This window comes from Molothrus aeneus, chromosome 3 (assembly GCF_037042795.1).
Source record: "Molothrus aeneus isolate 106 chromosome 3, BPBGC_Maene_1.0, whole genome shotgun sequence".
NCBI lineage: Eukaryota > Metazoa > Chordata > Aves > Passeriformes > Icteridae > Molothrus > Molothrus aeneus.
This window is the reverse complement of record NC_089648.1, coordinates 5013412-5036241: the sequence shown is the minus strand read 5'-3', so window position 1 is coordinate 5036241 and position 22830 is coordinate 5013412. Positions and strand designations below refer to the sequence as shown.

Below are 22830 nucleotides of genomic sequence, written 5' to 3'. Positions count from 1 at the left end.
CCAGGCCGTGTCCGGGGGCTCCAGCCCTCCCGGGACCCCCTCAGGCTCCTGTTTCCTTGGTGCTGCAGCAGGAGCAATGGTTCCTTAGCATGTGGAACCCATCAGGGAGAAGGAAATGTGGGAGCACCCGCTGTTCCCATTGGGGCTCCCGTTGCTGTTTTCCACGGGGATCTCTTGCAGTGTGAAATCCCCCAGCAGGCTGTAGAGCTGGAGCACTCATCATCCAGGGGGATGCCCATCCCACAAACCTTAACACAGGATGGAAAAGGGGGAAAACACCAGGCCCTGCAAGGCCAGCTGCCCCATCCACCCCACCCTGCCCTGCTCCTTCTGGAGAAGATGAATAATTACAGCAAAATAATTCCACTGTTAATTCCAAACCCCTGGGACTTCAGCCCAGGAAAAAGCTCCTGGGGAGAGCCAGCCTCCACCAGGCAAACCGTGCAGGAGATAATAAATAAAAGAGATGACTGTTTATTAAAATATTCCCTCTGTGTCCTTGCCATGGTGCCGCTCACACCATTCCCAGCGGCCCTTCCGAGTCCTCCCCGCAGCTCCCGGCGCGCGGCCGCTCCGACGCCGGCAAAGTGCTGGCCTGGCTCCATCGGCTCCCCGGCTCCAAGGCCTGGCAGGGCAGCAGTGGCACGTAGGGCTCCTCCACGGGGCCAGCCAGCTGCTCCTCCACAATGTACCTGCTGTCCCACAGCTCGCTGGGATGCACATCCACAGCCACCAGCGCCGCCTCCGCGCCAGGGGAGCCGGGCTCCGACGCCTCCCCGGCGTCCAAATCCGAGTCCGCTTGCGGGAAGCCGGAATCCTGCGTGGAGTCCGGGCTCTGCTCGGGAAGGCCGGTGTTGATGTAGATGATGTCCCCGCATGCCTTGGAGCTGGGCAGGTTTTCCAGCAGCTTCTCCAGCTGGACTTTGAGCTGGGAGAAGGTGGGGCGAGTGGCAGGGTCGGCTCTCCAGCACTCAGACATTATTTCATACCTGGAAATTGGGAGAGGAGTGTGGTTAACAGAGGATCCCAGCATCCCAGAATGGTTTGGTTTGGAAGGGACCTTAAAGCTCATCCAGTCCCACCCTGCAGGCATGGGCAGGGGCACCTCCCACCACCCCAGGTAGCTCCAAGCTGTCCTTGAACACTTTCAGGAATGGAGCAGCCACAGCTTCTCTGGGCAGCCTGCACTTCTCTGCATTAGGGGAGATATGGGGGTTAATTCCCAGTTTCCCTCCAAGCTGGGCAAGCCTTGAAATTCCCATTAAATCAAAGTGAAACCAACTCCCTCTGCTTAGGCTGTTTCCCAAGGGCATGGATTTATCAACCCAAGCTGTTGTTAGAAATGTGAGAAGTCTCTTCCAGTGCAGCCCTGGGATCTGTTCCCTGGGAACATCCCAGCTTTGTGTGTGGGATGCCCAGTCCTTCCCTTGGCAGGTGCCTGCTCCCGGGCTGGATGTCAGGGAGCCCTGGAAGCTCCCAGCATGTCCCTGCCAGCCTCTCTGCCCTCCAGCAGGCTGGATTCTTAGAGGTTCCTGCACTGCTTCCTTCAGGAACAGGCAGCGGAGAGGAGCCTTTTAGGAAATGTACCACTCTGTTTATCCAGTTGAGATTCAAAGCTCTCAGCTCTCATGGGGGGTTAAACATTCTCAGCTCTAACAGCACTGGAGAAAAACTCAGGAAAGAAGCTTGGGAGAAAGACCTTTGCTGAACTGCTCAGAAATCCAAAGGTTTGTGCATTTTCCATCTTCCCTTTCCAGGGGGACACAGATTTATAGATTTGAGTCAATGAAGGGACCTAGAGAGAGTTTTGTGGAACAAAGAGGAGCATCACCAGCCAGGACCTTTTTGGCCAAATCAAATCAAAAAATAAAGAAATAAAAATACTAAAAAGTCCAAGCACTGACTGTTCCTGGTGACCTTGCCAGCCCTACAAACCCATTACTTCCCCTGAGGATATTTGTTGGTATTTTTGCCTGCAGTTCAGCAGATGCTGGCACACGCTCTGCTCCAGGATCTGGCTTTCCTTAGGCACGTTGTGCAAACATTAAGGGGTTTGTTCCTAGGAAAATCCATTTTCCCAGCTGGCATCCCAGGACTCACAGCTCATCCAGGCAATCCTCGGGCTTCTTCAGGCGCTGCCCATGGAAGAGGTACTCGTAGATTTCGTGGTTCTGCACTCCTGGGTACGGCGTCATCCCGCGCGTGGCAATCTCCCACATGGTGACGCCAAATGCCCACTGCCGGCACAAAGGGAAAAGGCCAGGGCTGAAGGGACGCTTCCAGGAGGAATGAATGGAATGAGCCTTTTCATGGGGAAAGGTCACTGCCTGGCATCCAAGGGACAACGGGCAGAGCTGTGGTGCTCCCAAAACTGGGAATGACCAGGATGGAGGTGAGGGGCCCACCCATGGAACTGACTGCGCCAGCAGCAGAAGGGCTCCGGCAGCCTCCTGCACTTCCAGGGAATGACACCAACAGGAGCACGGCGTGGCTCAGCCCAGGGGACTGTCCCTCCAGGCACAGGGACCTACCACGTCGCTCTTGGTGGTGTAGACACGGTCAGCCAGGGACTCGAGGGCGATCCACTTGACGGGCATCTTGGCGATGCGGCCCTGCCGGTAGTAATCCCCGCTGTAGATCTTCTTGGAGAGCCCGAAGTCTGCCACGCACACCGTCATGTCATCCCGCAGCCTGGGGCAAAACAGGGATCAGGACAGCCCCAGGGCTGAGCTCTGGGTCTCAGAACCAAGGGAACTTTTATGGAAAGGAGCAGAGTTGTGCTGTAAATCCACAGGGTTCATCCCGCGGGATGGAGCAGAGGAAAACACTCACATGCAGTTTCGAGCTGCCAAGTCCCTGTGGAGGAAGTTCCGACTGCTCAGGTATTCCATGCCCAGGGCGATGTCCACCATGAACTTCACCAGGGTCTGCAGGGGTACAAACTGGGGAGGGAAGGTGGAGGTTACACAGTGTTGATCCAAAAGGCTTCCCTATCCAGTGCTGCCATCCCAATGGATGAGCCCATGGCAGCAGACGAGCTCTCATCCCTCAGACCCTGCCATTCATTGACCCATGAGCCTGCAGGAGCTGCAGTGGGGGATTCCCTTCCCACCTTGATCCCACCCCACTCCTCTGCTCCTGGTGCTCCCTACCTGGGGGGCCATTTCCAGCCGGGAGCGGAGCAGGAAGCTGTGCAGGTCTCCGTACTTCATGAACGGCAGGATCACCATGGGCTTGGGCACCTGCAGGGAGCTCAGCTCGATGCACACCCCTGGGAAACATGGACAACTCACACAGTGCCCTGGGAAAAGGGATCCAGGTCCACCCAAATCCCATCTGGAGGGTGGGAAGGGACAGCCCATACCGAGGAGCTTGATGACATTGGGATGGTCGAAGTCCTTCATGCACGCTGCCTCACTGAGGAACTCTTCAATCTCCCTTTGGGAAAAGTTATCCACTGGGAAGCAGAGAGAAAGAAAGAGCTTTAAAACCCCAAAAAAGTGCCAGGATGCTGTTCCTGAGAGAGGTACTGGGAATGCTGGTATCCAGTGGGCAGAGAGACAACTTACACTTCATGGTCTTCACAGCCACCTTCTGTGGGGGCCCTTCGGGCTGGCTGAGCCGTCCCTCCATCACGGATCCAAACTCCCCTGCACCACAGGAAAGAAGGAATCCCTTTATCCAAAGCACCACCTTTCAGGACATCACCAGATCCCTAAGATCTGGAATGCTCCAAGATGGAGCCAAAAGGCTCGTTCCTCATCAGTGACAGAAGGAGGACAAGCTGGGCTCATGGAAGGTTCCCTGCCTGTGGCAGGAGGTTGGAATGAGATGAGCTTTACTCACCCTCTCCCAGGACCTTTCCCAGGCTCAGGGCGTTTCTGTCCACAACAACATCCTGCAGCTTCTGCTGCAGCTCCCTGCTGACACCCAGGCTTCCCACTGCAAGAGAGGGGGACGGGAGGAGCTCAGGCACCTCCCACCTGCTGCCATTTCCCCCTCCAGCTCCTTCCAGAGGGATAAAAACGTATCCTTACGGGTCAGTTCCACAGCTCTCCGGCAGTAGGACTTCTTGGCTGTGTAGTTCACTACCAGCTCCGAGTCGTTCCTGCTGAAAGCATTCCTAAGGGAACACAAACACATCTGCTGTGGCTGCTTCACCTGGACAAAGGAATGAACATGGCAGGGGAAGGAGCCCAGGGGATGCATAGGAAAAGGGGAAATGCACATTCCATTTCCTTTTTCCTGGATCGGCACCATTGCCTGCAACGTCTGAGCAAAACAACAGCTCCACAAACACCACTGAACCATCAAGGAGTGAGTCACAGAGCTTTTGGGGAGGAAATAGGATACTCATTTCCTACTCAAGGAGCAGGAATGCTGCTGGAGCCCTGCAAAGTCCAGCTTTGGGAAACAAAACCAGGGCAGGATGCTCCAGAACTGGGAAAGCAGGGAAAGAGTGACAATAACCAGTTAGGAAAGGGATCCTTACTCGGTACCAGTTCCCAAACTGGGAGCACAGGGCAGTTAAACAGCACTTGGGAAGTCACGAGGGTGAGTGAGGAGTGTTGGGTTATCGCAGGAGAAAACAGCCCTTTGTCTGTGTTTTTAAACAATGCTGGGCCATTGAACCCGGGCGTGGGACGAGGCAGGAGGGTTTCTCTAGGACATGGGATGTGATGGAATCATGGAGTTGAAAGGAACCCGCAAGGATCATCCAGTCCAGCTCCTGGCCCTGCACAGACACCCCAACAATCCCACCCAGTGCATCCCTGGGAGCATTGTCCAAATGCTCCAGGAGCTCTGGCAGCCTTGGAGCTGTGACCATTCCCTGGGGAGCCTGTTCAGTTCCTTCCGGGGGAAGGATCTTTTCCTAAAATCCAGCCTAACCTCTCCTGATACAGCTCCAGCCACTCCCTTGGGTCCGGGTCACCCTCTGGTGACCAGTGACACCCTCTGCTCTCTCATTTCCGTGACAAAACACATCCCCCACCAAGTTGCACAAGTTCACTTCCCTTTGAAAATAGGAATAGTGAGCAAAAGGTGAACTGCTGAGCTAAGGAAGGGAGGGGAAGGAAAAACCCACTTAAAAAACGGGATAAAAAATGTCATTTGTGGTAACAACATCACTCCTGGAGACAGAATCCTCGTCCCCAAATCCAGCACGGGCTGCTGGCCCCCCATCCCTTGGGAGCCACCCTGTTTTCCATCCCCTTACCCATATTTTGTCTCCACACATCGTTTGTGGATGACCACGGACAAGCAGAGGATGACTCCGACGGCAATTGTCCCGCAGATAAATCCCAGGACTACGACAAAGGAGTCGGCATTCCCGGAGGCTGGAGTCGAAGAGGGGGCTGAGGTTATTAATCCTAAGAAAATATCCTGTTAATGGAGCCGGTGAAAGAGTCAGCCTGCAGCACCTGGGGCTCAGGGCAGGGATTCCCTGGGGTTTTCAGCAGAGCCCAGAGGGTTACATGGGAATAAGGAAAAAAGGGAATGAGGAGTGAGGCTGCCCTGCTCCCAGATCAGGATCCTTGGCTGACAGGGAAAGCATCTGAAGGAGTGATGCCAAACGGCCTCATGGAAAGCACACCCTGGGCTATTCCCAGCATCCAGCCCTGCACCTCCTTACCACTGGCAGGGATGAAGACCTCCATGGGAATGCTGAAAGGTCCCACTCCCCCCTTGGTGACAGCAGCCACACGGATGGAGAAGGTGGCGTTGGTGGCCACCACGGGCAGCACGGCCACGCTGCCGTTCAGCCGGACCTTGTCGGACACGATCTGATGGAGAGAGGAAGGGAAGGAAATCCTGGGCTGGGGAAGGCAGGGAAACCTGGGGATTTACTGAGAACTGTCCCCTTGGCAACCTCGGGAGCTGCTTTGCTCTCCCAGCTCAGAGGAAGTGCAGCACCCGGCTATTTAGAGAGAAGAATGGCCCTGTGTGCAAGGGCCGGATGGGATCGGGAGCGGAGCTGAGCAGCGCTTCCCGTTCAATCTGAGCATTCCTGGCCCTCTCTGCTTCACAACAGCAGCAGCCAGAGCCAGAAAAGAGGCAGGGAAGGAGCTGGCAAGGAATGGAAAGGCTCTGGTGACATGGATTGTGACCCTCAGCCTTCGTTGTGGCCAGTTTGGCCACTGGAGCCCTGTGAGCACCCACAGGATCCGTGTGCTCCTGGTAGGATTGTCCAAGTGCTCTGGAAGTAGATCCTAGGCTCAAAAACCACTCCTTCTGTGGCTTTTGTGTCCAGCTAATTATAGTCCCACGTATTTTATGCATATTTTTATGTATATTTTTATGTATTTCCTTGACTGGTCCCATGGCTTAGTAAAAACATAGGAAAACTAAAACTAGCATGGCTTAGTAAAAACATAGGAGCCTTTCCCTGCAAATTCCATCCTTCCCTGGTCATTTCCAGCTGAGAAAGTGCTGCTGCTGCTCCCTGCCGATTTCCAACTGCAAAACATCTGCCCAGCTGCAGCCAAAACATCTGGCAGGCTACTGTGCCCAGCAGTGCCTGGCTCCTTCCTGAACATTCCCACAAAAAAAAGCAGGAGCTGAGGGGGATCAGTGGGCCAGGAGAGGGAATGGAGCTGAGAGGGATCACTGGGGGAGGAAATGGAGCTGAGAGGGATCAGTGGGTGAGGAAATGGAATGGAGCTAAGGGGGATCAGTGGAGGAGGAAATGGAGCTAAGGGGGATCAGTGGGTGAGGAGAGAGATGGGGAGAGGGATTCAGAGCTTCTCAGAGGAAACCAGTTTCTGTTCCCTGTCCCAAAAAAGCCACGGAAACAGATGTGAAACACCCATGCCCTGGGAATGCGTGGGCACCTACTGGCAGTGACAGGAGCTGGGACCTGTTGTCACCTCTGCTCCCACATTCCTGCCTTCCTCCTCCTGGTATCCACATGGGATCCTTTCCCTACCACCAGCCTGAAACTGGGATCTTTCCCTGTCCTAAAGGGCTCTGCTGTATCATCTGAGGACAAGCCCAGACTGTGAGCACAAAGCAGGGCCGACCTGCCAAATTTAATGGGATTTTATGAGTTTTGTGGTAGTTGAGGAATTTCTTCCCGTCCCAACTCAGGCAGCCTTGGCTCCAACAAGGACTGCTAGTTAAGGAGGAAAATAAACCAAACTTTTGGGAATTTTCTGGTCGTTGAGAGGCCTGCAGGTGGCCCTGTGTCACCAAAATCCAGCTTCTTCCTGACTTCATCCTGCAAAAACTGGTGGTTATTTTGGGGCAGTCCAGATTTAGCCTGTGCAGGGCCACAACTCAGGGACTTTAGTTCATGGAATCGATCACACAGAATCGTTTAGGTTGGAAAAGACCTCCGAGATTATCGAGTCCAACCTTAGAAGGAGCTTTTTGAGGAGTCAGAACTCCAGTCTCGTGTCTCAGACTCATGGAAAATTTGAGAACTGGAAAAAATTTCACTCCATAAGCTGGAAAAATGGACAAAAATTAACAAACAACAACAGCAACAATAAATCTCTCAGGGCTTAAAGGGCAAGGCCTGGGTTTGGCCTTTTGCTGGAGAGAGACAGCTCCTGTCAGCACTTTTTTTCCGAGTCACAAGACCATGGTTTTGTTTCCCTGGCTTCATTCAGGCTGGATCTATACGGGGGAGCAAAAGGGGAACAGAAAGTGCAGCATCTGACAAAAAAAGGGGATGAGTCACTGTTTCCAGCTGGGCTCACTCTGCCAGCCTGGCACAGAGGAACCCAAACCACAGCTGGATCCATTCCTGCTGTTATCCACAGGCTCTGGATGGGATCTTTTGCCCAGAGCCCGGGCCAACCTTGCCCTAGCAAATTCCTGCAGCTGCTTCCCAAATCCTAGAAAAGGCAAGCAGGGTGCGCCAGGTGATTTCATACACTCACAGAGAGGCCTTTGGGCCAAAGAGTTCCTCGAGCTCTGAAATTCTGTGCTGTGGGGCTAAGGAAGGGAAAAATCCCATCTGAGTAAGAAACAGCTCAAAATCCAGGGAATGCAAGGCCAGGAGTGGTTTGAAGCCCACATGAAAGCCCAAGACAGCAAAGAAATTAACTCCAAAAGAATCTGTGGAAACACCAAAACCCATCTGGACATCCTGCTGGGATTTTTCCAGGATTTTAGCCATTCTTCCCCATTTCCTGGTGACTCACCATGCCCTCGGAGTTGTGCCACCTGTACCAGATGAGGTAGCCCTGGAGCTCCCCATGGATCCTCTCCAGGGGTGGCTTCACCCACTGGATCTCCAGCAAGGAGCTGGATTTGTTGAAGGACACCGTGATGTTCAGGGGTGGCGTGGTTGGAGCTGTGGGAATCAATGAGAAAGGAGCTGAGGGAAGCTGGGAGAACTGGGAGAAGGGGTGCAGAGATGTGGGAATCAATGGGAAAAGGAGCCGAGGGAATCTGGAGGAATGGGTGCAGAGATGTGGGAATCAATGGGAAAGGAGCTCAGGGAAGTTGGAGGAATGGGTGCAGAGATGTGGGAATCAATGGGAAAAGAGGTGAGGGAAGCTGGGAGAAGGGGTGCAGGGATGTGGGAATCAATGGGAAAAGAGGTGAGGGAAGCTGGGAGAAGGGGTGCAGGGATGTGGGAATCTGATGGAAAACGAGCTGGAGCTCAACCATAAAGCCCATGAAAAAGGGGGAAGTTTCCTTTCCCACCCTGGGAGCAGCCAGGACTCCGGAGGTGCCTCTCACCCAGAGGGATTGAGGCAGGGAAACCCTTCTCAGTCCTCACTCCCTGTTTCCTACCTCCCTCCGTGGTGCTGGCTGTTATCCAGGGGCTAAATGCCGACCAGCCGACCTCATTCCCGCAGGAAACACGGATGTTGTACTCTTCCATGGGCTCCAGCTGCTGGATGTGATACACGTGGGGAGGCACCGAGGTGTGGAAGGCCTGAAGGGAGACGTTGCCTCTTGGAACAACTTCCCTGACCTTTAATTGGAAAATCAGTCCACAAACAGGGATTAGTCAGCAACAACCTGCAGGGAGAGATGTTGGAAAACAGGATCCAGAGCCCTGCCTCCCATTTGAACTCTGCAGGGGAAAGCTCCTGCAGGGAAAGCTCATGGCAGGACATTCACAGGGCACAGGGAGAGGGCTCCAGCACGTGTGGAGCTGGGAACATTACAGGGATGTTGGGAAGGAGGGAGGGATGATTTGCTGTTTCTTGTGGCATGGAGCAGAATGAGCCCCGAATAAAATAACCAGGCAGCACATCCCAAGTAAACAAAATAAAGCTCCTTTTTTGTGCAGCACATCATTGGAAAACAGGATTTGTCTCCACAGGATGTAACGGGACTAATCCCAATCCTTGTCACATTTAGCAGCATGGATGAATTCAACATCCCGAAAACAAGTCCTGCTTTTCACAGAAAGACAAATTTATGGACATGGAGCCCCTATGGAGTGGCCCAAAGAGCCACTGCAGCTTTCTAGGAAACATCTCATTTTGTGGGAAGCACTTCCTGGATTGGGACAGAGGGGGGAAAGAGGGAAGAGCAAGAACAAGAACAAGGAGAACCCAGCCCATGTGCCCAGGGCTGTGCACTCCTCTGAGAAACCTCCATCTGTGATTTTGGGATGGCAGGACACCTATCCTTGTGCTCAGTCAAAAGAGCCTCCCATGGTATCCCAGGATGGTCTCAGCATCTGTTTTACAGCCAAAATATAAAGGAACAGCCCTCATCCTCAGGTTTTCATGGAGAAATTCACAGAAATGCTCCAAGTAGTTCTCTGGAAGACTCTGCAAGCTTGGGCTTGCTGCTGTCCTGATAACACACTTCCCAGCCAAACAGCATTCCCAAAGTCAGGATTTGGAGGGGCAGGTTTCCCTCAGCTTCCCATTCCTTACAAACAACGGGAGGGAGCTGAGGGGTTGCCTGTCTCCTGAAAAAGTCAGGGAATGCCACCTCCATCCCCCCAAGCTGCCACAAGGTGCTCTGAGCAAGGTGAGCAGTGACCAGAGGAACACGCACAACGCTTCCAGGACCAGACATCCTGAACATCCAGCCCAATCCTCAATTGTCTGAGAATAACCCATCAAATCCATGGATTCTGGGAGGAAATCCAGGATGTTTGCAAACTGCAACAGTTGGAACTGGCAGGTGGGCCAGCTGCAGCCCTCGGGAATGAGTCACTGGCTCGGTGGGCCCAGGGACTATCCAAGGGGACAGCAGCAAAAGGGCTGAGTCACTGCTGTGTTTTTGCCAGAAACCCTCTCCTGTTTTCCACTTTCAAAGGCTATTTCCTACAGACAGACCATGAATGTTAAGTCATAGGAAATTCCTTGGCTCTCCACCCCGCTTCCCAAGCTCCGGCTGGAAGGCAGCAGCAGGACATGGTGCTAATATTAGCCCTGGTACCTTTCTTCCCCGAAATTCCTTTCACTTTTACCTGGCTTCAAAGGTCTCCTCTCTCCACGTGTTATCCCAGCTGGAGTGGAGATTTTCCAGGATAAAAATCATATCCATGAGACAGCAAGATAGGCTTGGACTGGCAAAGCCAGCCACGTGCAGCAGGTGGAAAATGCCTGCAGGCTCTACCCATGGAGGTGGTGTTCCCTGAGTTCTCCAGGAACACAGGCAATCCCTCAGCTCCTTCCCAGGAGTGGGGAGCTGAGGGAAATCTGCCCCTCCAAATCCTGACTTTGGGAATGCTGCTTGGTTGGGAAAGGTTTGACCAGGTCCATAAAACACATGACAACCTGACTGTGTTGCCCAATGGAAAGGGGTTCCAAGAGAGCTGGAGAGGGACTGGGGACAAGGGCATGGAGTGGCAGGACAAGGGAGAATGACTTCCCACTGCCAGAGGGCAGGGATTGATGGGATATTGGGAAGAAAATGTTTTCTGTGAGGCCATGGCACAAGCTACCCAGAGAGGCTGTGGCTGTCCCATCCCTGGAAGTTCCCAAGGCCAGGTTGGAGCAACCTGGGATAGTGGAAGGTGTTGGAAGGGAGTTGGAACTGGATGATCTTTAAGGTCCTTCCAACCCAAACCATTCCAGGATTCCGTGAAATCTGTGCAGCTCATGCCAAACACCACCAACTTCTACCTGCCTCAGAGCATCCATGTGGGGGAGTTGCAGGGATATGGGAATTCTGGATGTTTACCTGGACACTGCAGTTGTTCAAGGCAGAGAAGGCATCAAAGCCTGGCACCCAGGATATCCTGATTCCACGGGCTGTCCTGTTGAGGACCTGCACACTGACGGGAGCTGATGGAATTCCTGCAGGGAGAAGCCAAGGGCAGTCAGTCAGCTGAAAGCCTAAACACAAACCTGGCACGGTGGCTTTTCCCTGGAGCTCCCAGGGCTCAGTGTGTGACCCCACATCCGAATTCAGCGGATGTGCCGGACCACCAGATAGGGAAGCACAAAAATGTCACTTTCAGAACTATTTTGGCCATTTCTATATTTGTGAGCACTCTGGGCAGCTTAAAGACCATGACCTATTTCGGGGAACACCCTCCTTACATTGCTGGAGTGGCTCCCATCAGGAATGTCAGCAATTTCCACTGTTTCCTATGGAAAATTCCTATGGAGCACCGCCCTGGTTATGAAGGAAGGAAAGGAGCGATGCAGCCCTTCCGAATCCTGCTTTGAAGCTGACAGTTTTGCTTTCAAATTTACATTTTGGTGCTCCCTCCCCCATCCCGGTGCTGGGATGACCAAACCACGATGACCACATTACAATCAGACCCCGCTGGATTTTAATTACAGGATTGAAGGGATCTCCCTCAGCTTGTGAAGGATGGGTGCTGGGATGTGTGGGACACAGGGGTTTAACAGGGAATGGGAGCTGACCTTTGATGTTGACCTGGCCCGGGTTGGATGCAGTCAGACCTTTGCTGTTGTGGGCCTCGCAGCTGAACAGCGCCGGCTTGATGAGTCCTGCCGGGAAAACACAGCCCCGTTCCCTGGATATCCCAAAACCATCCCAACCCCACCACCAAACACTCGAGGTTTCCTTTCTTAGCCCGTTTTCACTTCCCTCTGTGACACTTTTGGGGCCAGTGCCCGGGGGTGACCCCAGGCTCCAGCTGCCCCACTCCCACAGCGGGGGCACACGCGTGCCATCCCTGCCGGACCCAGCACGGCGGGGACGGGACATTCCTACGGAGCCCTTGCACAAGCTCCTGAGCAAGGGGTTGCTTTCCCTCCAAAAGGGGAAAGGCAGAAAGCAGAAGAGCCCCTGCCACGGCCTGGTCAGATGATTTCGTGCTGGTCAAGGATTGCTCAAATCCTCCAGCTGATGGCAGGGAAGGACCGCTGGAAATACCCGAGGGCAGATTCTCCCGGCCTGGGTGAGGTGACCCCGGGCTTGGGACGCCTGTCCCATGCCAAGGTGGACGTGGGGAGTGCTGGCTCATCCCAGCAGTGCCTCAGGGAGCCAGGGCTCCTGGGCCAGGAGAAGCTCTGCTCCAATGACCCATCCTAGCGGGTGCCAGGCAGATGTGAGGACATCCAAGAGGAATGAGTCACTTCTTCCGGCTTTCACTGCCCTTTAAAGGCCACCTGCTGCTGGAAGCCAAGACCAGGCAATTATAGCCCAGCTCTTAATTAACCATCAGCCTCCTCCTCGTGAGCAAAGCAAGAAATACCCCATCTTTTGCCTCTGCAGCAAACCAGAGTGGGGGTTTATGGGACACCAAGGATTTTTCTCCCTGAGTTCCCAGCAGCTGTCATGGACACACAGCACAGGGGGGCATCCCAAACTCTTCCAGGGACACAAAGTGGGGACCAGAATTCCAGCAGCCCAGGAGAGCAGCCAGGTTCCTGTTGGCACAGCCAGAGGCTGGCAGAAAAATCTGCTGCTTGCTCAGGAAAGAGTCGGGTGAGTATCCTGCCTCTTTCAAGGAAGGGATTTCTGGTAGCAGCCAGAGGGGGTCAGATGGGGCTTCCTGCCCCAGAGGGGCCCCAGGACTGTGCATGGCACGGGAACAGCCCCTCCTGGCAGGGAGCAGCTCTGGGACAGCACAAGGCACATTCCCAGCTGTGGTGTCCCACAGCAGGGACACCCCATGGCAGGGACACTCCCAGCTCACCTGGCACAGTCAGGACTGACGGGGAGATGTGGGGTTTCTGGTTGACCCGGATGTTGTTCTGGAACCAGTAGATCTCCACAGGCTCTGGAGGCCCCACAGCATGGCACGTCAGGTTGAAGGAGCTGTTCCTGGTGACATTCAGCTGCTCGGGCTGATGGATGAAGTGTGGGAGACCTGGAGGGACACAGGGAAGCAAAGGATTCCCCATTTCTGGCTCCCAGCTCCTGGTCACTCAGCCAGGACACAACCCCACAGCTGCTCCAGCTCACCTTCCAGCAGCACCAGGATGGGATCAGACACCACCTCCACGCCGAAGATGTTGAGTTTGCAGACGTAGGAGCCGTTATCCGAGCGCTGGGCGCCGAGGATGCTGCCGGACAGGAGGGACACCACCTCAGGCCTCGTGTCTTCCCATCTTCCCTGGGAGCCAGCCCTCAGGGCAGCCCTCATCCCCACCCGCTCTGAAAGGCCAGCAGCACTCACCTGAAGGTGGAGGTCATGTCCACCTTCTCCTCATCGGGGATCTCAAAGTGGCTGCTGGCGATGCGATCCAGCACGTGCAGCTCCCTCCCGTCCTTCCAGAGGGAAATTCCCGGGGCATCGGCCCGGAGCAGCTCCTGAGGCACTCGGATGGAGCAGTTGAAGGTGACGTCCTTGTGCTCGTTGATGACCACGCGTGGCACCGTGGGGTTGAACCTGAGCTGTCCAACAGAGCTGCCTGGGGGCTCCTCCGTGGTGCTCCAGAGCAGGCTCCGCTGGGAACGCCGGGAATGTGCCAACAGGTATGGCCTCACGCCTCCTTCTCCGTCAGCCTCCTCTGCAAGGGGACACTTGAGGTTTGTCACCACCACCAGCAAGTTTGGGAGACCTCACGGCAAAAGAACCCCACTGCTTCCAAGAATAATTAAAGGCAGCTCGTTTCCATTTCCTAAAATGTTGTCCCAGGATTCTGTACAGGTAGCAGCTCTAAAAAAAGTCCTTTTTAAAACAAACAGGGGCAGCCCAAGCTAAAGAAAACACTCAGCCACGTTTCTTTGGGAAGGGGAGAGGCAGGAGCTATTCCTGCTGCATTACACCCCCGGGACTGGAACATAAAAGGATCCCTGGGCAGCAGGAATTTGGGACTTTACGGGACTTTACTCCAGCAAACCCCTTGCGGGGCCTCATCTGAAGCATTTTCAGCTGGGGCAGAGGAAGAGCTCCCGGCTGGAATTTTGCTGATTTTAGGCTCTGCCAGGAGCCTGTCCCTTCCCAGGACAGGGAGACTGGGACATGCTCTGAGTCAACTTTTGCTAAGTGCCTCCACTCACTGCCTTTCCCAGGAAAAGAGCTGCAGAGAGATGAAGAAATGCCTTTGGACAGCGTATAGGAGCCAGCTGCTGTTCAGTGTTGCTCTCCCAGGGTCTTCTCCCACATTTTTTTTTCCCAAGGGAAAGCTCTTTTTGAGGACTTCATACCCCCACCTCCAAGTCAGCAAATGGCATTTTCCCCCTCCCTCCCAGCACTTCCCACCCAGCCATGGCTGAGATAAAGAGCAGCTCCACTTCAAGCAATTCCCTTCCAAAAATGTGTGTATTTTTGAGATCAGATCTAGGGGATCCACCACGTGGAGGCTGGTTTTCCTGGACCACTTCTGAGCTTCCTGAGGCTTTCCCAGCCATCAGCAATCCCGTGCCGAGTGGTAAATCTCCCTTTCAGCAAGCAAAGGCATCGTGCCAGACAGGAATTTCAACTAAATTAATTCCCTTTACCAAGAAAGAAAAGCCAAACAACCACTCACAGTTTAAAAGATAAAGAGAGCACAGTTCTTATTGAACCTGAGCTCAGCTGAGTTTGTTTTTGGGCAGGTTTTAGCCCTCAAACATCAAACAACAAGTTTTTAAAGCTACGTCATCACTGTTGTGAGTAATGGGGCACGAGCCTGGTGTGTTTTTCCCAGAGCCAAGAAACACAGCCCAATTTTGAGGTTGGATATATCCCTTTGCTAAATCTCTTCCTATTTTTAACCCTCAAGAAATGCTGCTTGAGGACAGAATGCCAGCAGGGTTTTTCAGTCTAGAGGGAAGGGGGAGGCTCTCCCTGCCTCTCCCGCAGCACAATGGGTTTCCCTTTCAGAAAAAAAAAAAAAAACAAAAACAACAAAACAAAAAGAGCTGCAGCTTTTCCAACCTGCGTCCCTGAGCCTCCCAAAGCAACACAAACAGAGCCCATGTGACTGCTGCAAAGCTGCAGGGACAGCCATGGATGTGCAGCCACGTCTCCAGAGCTCCCAAAGGATCTGCCAAATGCAAACAAGCAGCGACCCCGAATTCCCTTCCCTCCCCTGCTCCTCCCTGAGGTCACTCAGGCTGGAGCTGCTCCCTGCCTGGCACAATCCAGGCTCCAACTGCTTTTTTCAGGCTCCATTTGAAGGGGTCTGGCTCTGGCCAGAGCAGCTCCCCCGGCACAGACCCCTGGCTGGGGAGGACATGGATTTGTGCTGTGTCCTGGGATGCTTTCTGCTTCCCTGGGCTGCTTCAAGCTTAAAGGCAAAGAGCAAGGAGGATCTCAGCCTTGTTTTCACACTAATTAAGTGGGAAGAGGTGTTTGCTGGCCGGGGAATGAAATACTTTCCTCTCTGACTCATGAGAGCACAGGAATTCCTCATCTCCAGCACCGCCTTTGGGTACCCCAGAAGTTTGGGATGGGGATATCCTCCCAGCAGTTTGGAAGGGACTCGCCCTGTGTGGCAGGACAGCTCTTCCTTGAGTCCAGAGCAGTTAGGCTGGCTCTAAAATCCCAGGCTAAAGCCAGGGAGCTGCAAGCCTGACGTGCCTCTGTGGGTGCAGGAGCAGCTCCCGTCCTAACCACAGCCAGGCCTGAGGCAAAATCTGGCGTGGAAATGAAACCACTTGCAAGGGCACTGCTGCTCTCCTGGAACACCTGGAACTGCAGCAAAACTCCAGGGCCAACAGAGGCAGATCTTGCTGCACAGGTCCTGTGTGCCTTTCTCCCTGGAGGGAGAGGAATTTTAGAAGGAAAATCGGGCGGAATCACGACTGAAACAAGGTCTTTTCTGCAGTCATGATGCATCCAGGTCTGCCAAAACACTGGCTGCATCCCCAGCCCTGGAATTCCCACTGCTGGGAGTAATTCACCTGCTGACAAGAGCTTCTGCTCACTGAGCAGGAGGAATGAGGAGCCCCTGCCTGTGGGGTATCCAGCCTCCCATCCCCTGGGAGCTGTGGTAGATCTGGAAGTGTCAGGTTAACGTTGCACTCAATGATCTTTTCCAAGCCAAACAATTCTATGATTGTAAGAAATTAATTTTCCCCGGGGCCACACCTGAATCCAAAGAAATCTTCCTTATTCAAACACCTTTTGTGCAAACCAGCCCAGGATTCCTGGTTACATCCACAGAGAGTCCCCTTCACTGCAGGCTCCTGCTGTGACAATCAGGACTTTAACCCCTCCCTGCCCAAAGCAAACACTTACATTCCTTTCTTCCCTGCTAAATTCCATCAGCACAGAGACTCTTGAGACCCCCCCCAGCAGCCCTGAGGTCCCGCAGCAGCTCCCAAAGGTCGGGCAGCCCTGATCACCGGATTTTTGAAAGTCCGAAAATTATTTTATCTCCTCATTTCTTTCTGCAAATGGAGTTGAAAAGCCACCAAGCTGCCTGCACTACAAAGCACCACAAACCGTGGTGATTCCTGAGGATTTTTCTCAGCATCGCTACGTAGCTGGCTCATGACTAATGGGGCAAATCCCACACCGATCTGCCACAATTTGTGGTCCCTGCTTGTCGTGGTATCCCCGGCAAGCAGAGGCACATCAGGCAGTGAAGTACCGGGGCAGGACCACGCTGCGGAGGCAGAGCTTTGTCCTGGGACAGCCAGACTGTGTCCCAGGACATCCAAATCACGTCCCAGAAGAGCCAGACCCTGTGCTCCAGGGCAACAAAATCCCGTGTAGCAGGATAGCCAGACCGTGGGTCCGAGGTCAGACAAACCATGTGTCCCGGGACAGACAGACCGTGGGTCCGAGGACAGACAAACCATGTGTCCTGGGACAGCCAGTTCCTGCGTCCTGGCACAGCCAAACCGCGTGTCCCGGGACAGCCAGACCCTGTGTCGCAGGACAGCCACACTGCGTGTCCCGGGACAGCCAAACCCCGTGTACCCGAGCAGCCAGACCCGCTGCGGGTTGCGACGCCGCCAGAATCCCCTCGGGACATCCCTGCGCAGCTTCTCTCCGGGACCCACCGGGCGCCCGTGCTGCCCCCGCCACAGCCCGGCCCGGAGCAGCCCCCGCGGGGGAAGCGCTCCCCGGCCAAGCTCCGCTCGCCGCCCCCGTCCCGCGGCCGTCCCCGGCTCCCTCCGTGCCCGCTGCGGACTCACCGGCCCCTCCGCGGGGCGGGCGCAGGGCCGCCAGCAGCGCCCAGAGCAGCGCCCAGCGCCCGCCGCCCATCGCCCGCCGGCACCGCCAGCGCCGCCGCCGCGCTCCGCCACCGGCACCGGCACCGCTCCGCCACCGGCACCGGCACCGCTCCGCCACCGACACCAGCGCCGCTCCGCCGCCGGCACCGCTCCGCCGCCGGGAACAAGGCTGGCAGCGGCAGCGCTCTGCCACCGGCACCAGGCAGGACTGGCAGCGGCCCCGGGAACGGGACGCGCTCGCTCCGCCGCTCCGCCGCGCTCGGGGGCCGCCGGCGCCGCCGCTCCGCCCCGGGCCTGCCCCGGCCCGCCTCCCGGCGGGGGAGGGAGCGGGCAGCACCGGCGCTGCCGGGCCGAGAGCGCTCCCCCAGGACTGCGGGGCCAGCGCTGAGCCCTGTCCCCAAGGGCCGCACGGCTCTTACACCCCTCCGCGGTGGGGAGTCACCGTTTCCCTGCGCAGCTGGGCCAGTTCTTTCTGGACAGTCTGGACAGTCCTTTCTGTGAAGGAACTTTCCCAATGTTCAACCTAAACCTCTCCTGCCACAGCCTGAGGCAGACTCCTCTTGTCCTGTCACTTGTTACCCAGGAGCAGAGGCCGACTCTCACCTGGCTACAACTTCCTCTGCCCCATCCCTGGCAGTGTCCAAGCTGGATGAAGCTTGCAGCAACTTGGGCTAGTGGAAGGTGTCCCTGCCCATGGCAGGGAATGGGATGAGTTTTAAAGTCCTTCCAACCCAAAGCATCCCGTGATTCAGACACTTGTAGAGAGTGACAAGGTTCCCCCTGAATCTCCTTGTCTCCAAGCTAAGCCCCCATATTTCCCTCAGCTGCTCCTGTTGCTCCAGACCCTTCCCCACCTCCATTCCCATCTCTGGACACACTCCAGCTCCTCCAAGTTTTTCTTTTCATGAAGGGCCCAAAATCACCCCCAGGATTTGAGGTGAGGCCTCACCAGTGGTCACACAGGGAGGTGGTCACTGCCCTGGTCCTGTGGCCACACCAGTGCCATTGGCCTCCTTGGGCACACCTGGGCACAGCTGGGCACACCTGGGCACACCTGGGCACACCTGGGCTTGTGTTCAGGCACTGCACACCTCGGACCTTTCCCAGCCACTCATTCCCAGCCTGCAGCGCTCCATGGGGTTGTTGTGACCCAAGCACAGGACCAGTCACTTCACGCTATGGAATCTCCCCCCATTGCCCTCTGGCCTTCCAGCATGGGAATGCCGAGCTGAAGGCACCGCTCCTTCTCACCTGGCCCACACCAGCAGGACAAGAGGGGACAGGGACAAAGACAAGGAAAGGAGGGAGACCCAGGTGAAACCAACATGAGCAGTTAACACAAGGCAAACTGAACACATCTCCTGTGGCATGGGAAGGAAACAAGGGAGTTTCTGGATATTCAGACCCTGCCCCAACACTGGCCTTGCATGGGACATTTGGGACCAAGGTGTATCAAGGCCATGAGTGTTCCCCCCACCATGGGAAGGGACTGGGATTTGGGGAACCAGCATCCTGATGATGTGGCTGAAAGGCACTGGAATTTCTCTGCACTAACCTCTCTGCTCCCTGAACCTGTGACACGAGTCACTGCCTGCTGCACTTTTCCCAAAGAATAGGACCATTCCTAATCCACTTTGAAGCCTTTTCCATCTGGGAAGAAAAACCTCCTTAAGCTCAGCGAAAAAACTCCAACAAATCACTCCCAGACTTCTTTGACTTGCAAAGCTGCTTATTCACTGCACATTCCCAGGCTTTGGTGACAGGGATTGAATTTTCCTCCCAGCTTCCCACATCTTGAAGCCATCAGCAGCCAAGGAAGGGCTCATGGAGTTGGAGGCCCCGAGGAAAGGGGAGAAGGAAAATGTTCTAAAACTGCTGCAAGAAGTTAGAGCATCTTCCATGCAGATCCAACAGCACTGCTTTTTCCTTCAGATGTTGGGCACATTCCCTGTGGATCCAGCATCCCTCAAGGAGCAGGACAAGACCAGGGACAGACATTTGTCCCATGCCTGTCATTTGTGGTCAGCCTTTGCCACATGAATGCACTTTGATCTGGCTGCTTTCCTGGCTGCTCCTGCTGGCTTTGCAATTTTTGGGAACAAAGCAATGGAAAAGCCTTTGGACTTTGTGGGCTGCAGAATGGGAATGGCCCTTGCATCAGGATACAGTCGCCCCACTAACACAGGGTGAGGAAGAGAAGCAGTTTGTGCAAAAGAGGAATTAAAGAAATAAACAAGAGCATGCAGGACCATAAAGAGGATTTCAGCAGCTCCCCAAAATCCCCTGATTTGGGTCATTTCTTTGCAGCAGGTTGGGTTCTACTCCAGCTCCAGAGGGTTTGTTGCACAACCTGACGTGAGGAAGAGGCTGGTGCACGGAGAAGGAGGAAAAATTCAGAGAGGAGAAATCAGAGGAGAAGCTCTCAGGTGAGGTTTGTGATAGGAAAGGCCTGGAAGCAGCTGGCAGGAGCCAGTCTGACCCCTTTGGCTCTTGGATACCTCACTGCCATCCTCCTGCTCCTCACAGCATATGTAATACTGGAGTGGCCTTTTTTGGAGCAGGTGACAGATTTCCAACCTCAGAGCCCAAACTCAACAGTTGCTGGGGGTATCCACACAAACCACTCATGGTTTCTGGACCCTGACTCACCAGATCTCCCCAGGAAGCATGCTGTGTTCCCGCTGCCCAGGGTTGGGAATTAGGTGGCATTTGGCCCTAAGAACACCTCCTGGGGCAGCAGGAGAGGGAAAAGGGCAACTGATGTCAAAGGAAGGAGGGACTACCTTTCCTGGACACAAAGCCTGCCTGTCTGAGCAGCAGGATCAGCCCTGAACCAGCTAAACCAGTCCCTATCCAAGGTTATCCAATCCATCACCAGCGAGCTGTCCATGTTTTCCTGCTGTGTCCTGCCCCAGAGGGAGAGATCCTTATCCTCACAGCTTCTCCTGCCTGGGTGAGGAGGTCCCAGAGGATCCCTCTCCACAGGGATCCTCAGCTCTCTCTTGGCAGGATCCCAGCGATGCAGGTGCCTGAGTCTGACCCCTTTTTTGCAGTTTCACTTCAGAACACCGACTCAGTTTCCTCACCAGACTTTTGGGAGACCTCGGAGTCAACACAACCTTTGGGAAATCGGATTGTTTAGCAGAAATGGCACTGGGCAATCAGACTGGTGGGCTTTTGTCTGCTGATGTTTTATTCCCTCTGGCTATTTCTGTGGTTTTATTTTCATTTTGCAAAATCATTCCTTTATTTCTGCTTCCTCTTTGGGCCTATTTTTATTTCAATTTGCAGGGGCTCCTGTTCATTCAAATGCCAAACTCCTTTGGCAACACGTCCTTCGCTGAGGGCAGCTGGCCCGTTTGTGCTCAGTGCTAAACCCCAGGCACAGGATGCAGCTCCCAAACAATTTGCAGGGAAAAACTGAACATTTTGTGATGCCACTAAAATGCCTTTTTCTTGCTGTGCCTGCTCTGGGCACTGGGACACGCTGCAGCTCTTACCGGGCACATCCTGTCCCTTGGCTCAGAACAATTTCTCCTGCTCTGCAATTCACTTTGCAAAAACAAAGGTTGGACATTGGCTTTTCCCATCCTGCTTCTCCTTTCTCAGAAGTGCTTCTGTCCCAGCTTAAACCAAAGAACCCCAAAATCCAGTTTCAAGTATGTTTTCGATTCATCCACAGCTTCTCCCTTCTTTGATTATTGTGAAACTCATGTCATGAAAATTAATCATTTGCCCTTTCAGTTCCCATCGAGCTACTTCATACAGGTTTTAGAGGAGGGTTAGATGGGATATTGGGAAGAAATCCTTCCCTGTGAGGGTGAGGAGGCCCTGGAACAGCTTGTCCAGAGATTCCGTGGCTGTCTCATCCCTGGAAGTGTCCAAGGCCAGGTTGAATGGGGCACAAATCCTATGAAAACAGAAAGGTTTGGAAAGCACTGCAAGAGGCTGCCAGGAAAGTGGTGGAATCATCATCCCTGGAATTGTTAAAAAAAACTGTGGATGTGGCACTTGAGGACATGGTTTAGTGGTGAACATGGTGGTGGTGATGGCAGATGGTTGATGATCTGAAAGGTCCTTCCCAACCTTAACTCCCATCCAGGAGGGAGAGGGGATGGCACAATCCCCCTCTACTCCAGACAGAACAACCCTTCCTGTGTGCCAGAAGCCAGGATTTTAGCTGGGATAAGTCAGCAGAGCCCAGACTCACACAGATTTATGCTAATCCATATCACGAGCATGTGGAATGTTGGGAACAGGGTTGTACCCACGCCCAGGGGTGGCCGCATCAGTCCCCATCAGTCCCACAAAGTAGTTTCTTAAGCACCATATCAGAGAATTCCAGAATCCCAGAATGTTTTGGGTCGTAAAGAACCTTAAAGATGGTCCAGTCTCACCCCCTGCCATGGGCAGGGACACCTTCCACTATCCCAGGGTGCTCCAAGCCCTGTCACCTTGGCCTCAACATTCCCAGGCATGGGGCATTCTCTGGGCTAACGCCCATGGCTCAAACACAGAGCCATGGAGCCAAATGGGGATTGCTGGGAACAATGGGCAAGGATCCTTGGTGCTAAAGGCCAGGGAAATGAATAAGATGTGACTGGAGAAGGGGCCATGCAGAAGTAGGGCAGGGCTTTTCTGGAACAAACACCCTTGTTCCAGTTCACAGGGACAAAACAACAACAATAAAAAGAGAGCGTCAGCACAGAATTCTTTCTTCCTTTATTTCGGAGCCCCTTCAGGCACTTGAAGGGGCTCTAAGATCTCCCTGGATCTCTCTTAGATCTCCTCCTTCTCTTTCCCAATTCTGATGGAAATTGAGCCTAAGATTGAATACATCTTCAACCCCACCTCCTCTCTGAAAAGTAGTTCAGGGAACAAGAGGGTTCATTCTGAATCTCCCTTACCCTTTCCTCCCTTTTACACCCCTGGCTTCCATCACAACCACTCTACATGGATTCTGATTATTCTTTATCCTGGGATGCCGGGATGATTTGGGTGGGAAGGAACTTTAAATAGATCTAGTTCCTTGCCATGGGCTGGGAAACCTTCCACTATCCTAGGTCGCTCCAACCTGGCTTGGAACACTTCCAGAGATGGAGCAGCCACAGCTTCTCTGGGCAACTCTTCCAATGCCTCACTGCCCTCACAGGGAAGAATTAACTTTCCAGCATCCCGTCTAAACGTATTTAAAGACAGTCTAGCACAGCCCCAGGCTGCGAGCTGGGCGATCCACGACGGAAGCCGCCACGGGAGGACAGCAGTCACCAACAACTACCAGCAGCGCTCGGCGGGACTGTGGCACTTTGAAACGGCAATTTTGGGGGAAGTCTCCCCTCGGGCTGTGCCGAGAGGCGCTGGATTCCCGCC

At 54.3% G+C, this 22830-nt stretch overlaps 1 protein-coding gene across 3 annotated transcripts; it reads right to left on the bottom strand.

Moving 5' to 3' along the window:
- Positions 1-458: 458 nt before the first annotated feature.
- MERTK (MER proto-oncogene, tyrosine kinase) lies at positions 459-17509 on the bottom strand. Of its 3 annotated transcripts, none has more exons than XM_066546085.1 (19): positions 17422-17509; positions 13526-13859; positions 13312-13412; positions 13043-13216; positions 11802-11888; positions 11110-11225; positions 8749-8932; positions 8151-8302; positions 5636-5789; positions 5219-5372; positions 4038-4123; positions 3847-3942; positions 3570-3650; positions 3365-3457; positions 3153-3271; positions 2833-2942; positions 2532-2691; positions 2101-2237; positions 459-989 (listed from the first exon to the last, which is right to left on the bottom strand). In XM_066546085.1, exons 1-19 carry the CDS (start codon positions 17489-17491, stop codon positions 515-517), a joined length of 2883 nt encoding a protein of 960 aa, XP_066402182.1. In that variant the 5' UTR covers positions 17492-17509; the 3' UTR covers positions 459-514. The 3 variants fall into 3 exon arrangements, with proteins under 3 accessions (XP_066402182.1, XP_066402184.1, XP_066402183.1); XM_066546087.1 differs by having other exon boundaries at positions 5219-5339; XM_066546086.1 differs by having other exon boundaries at positions 5636-5786.
- Between the last annotated feature and the right edge of the window lie 5321 nt (positions 17510-22830).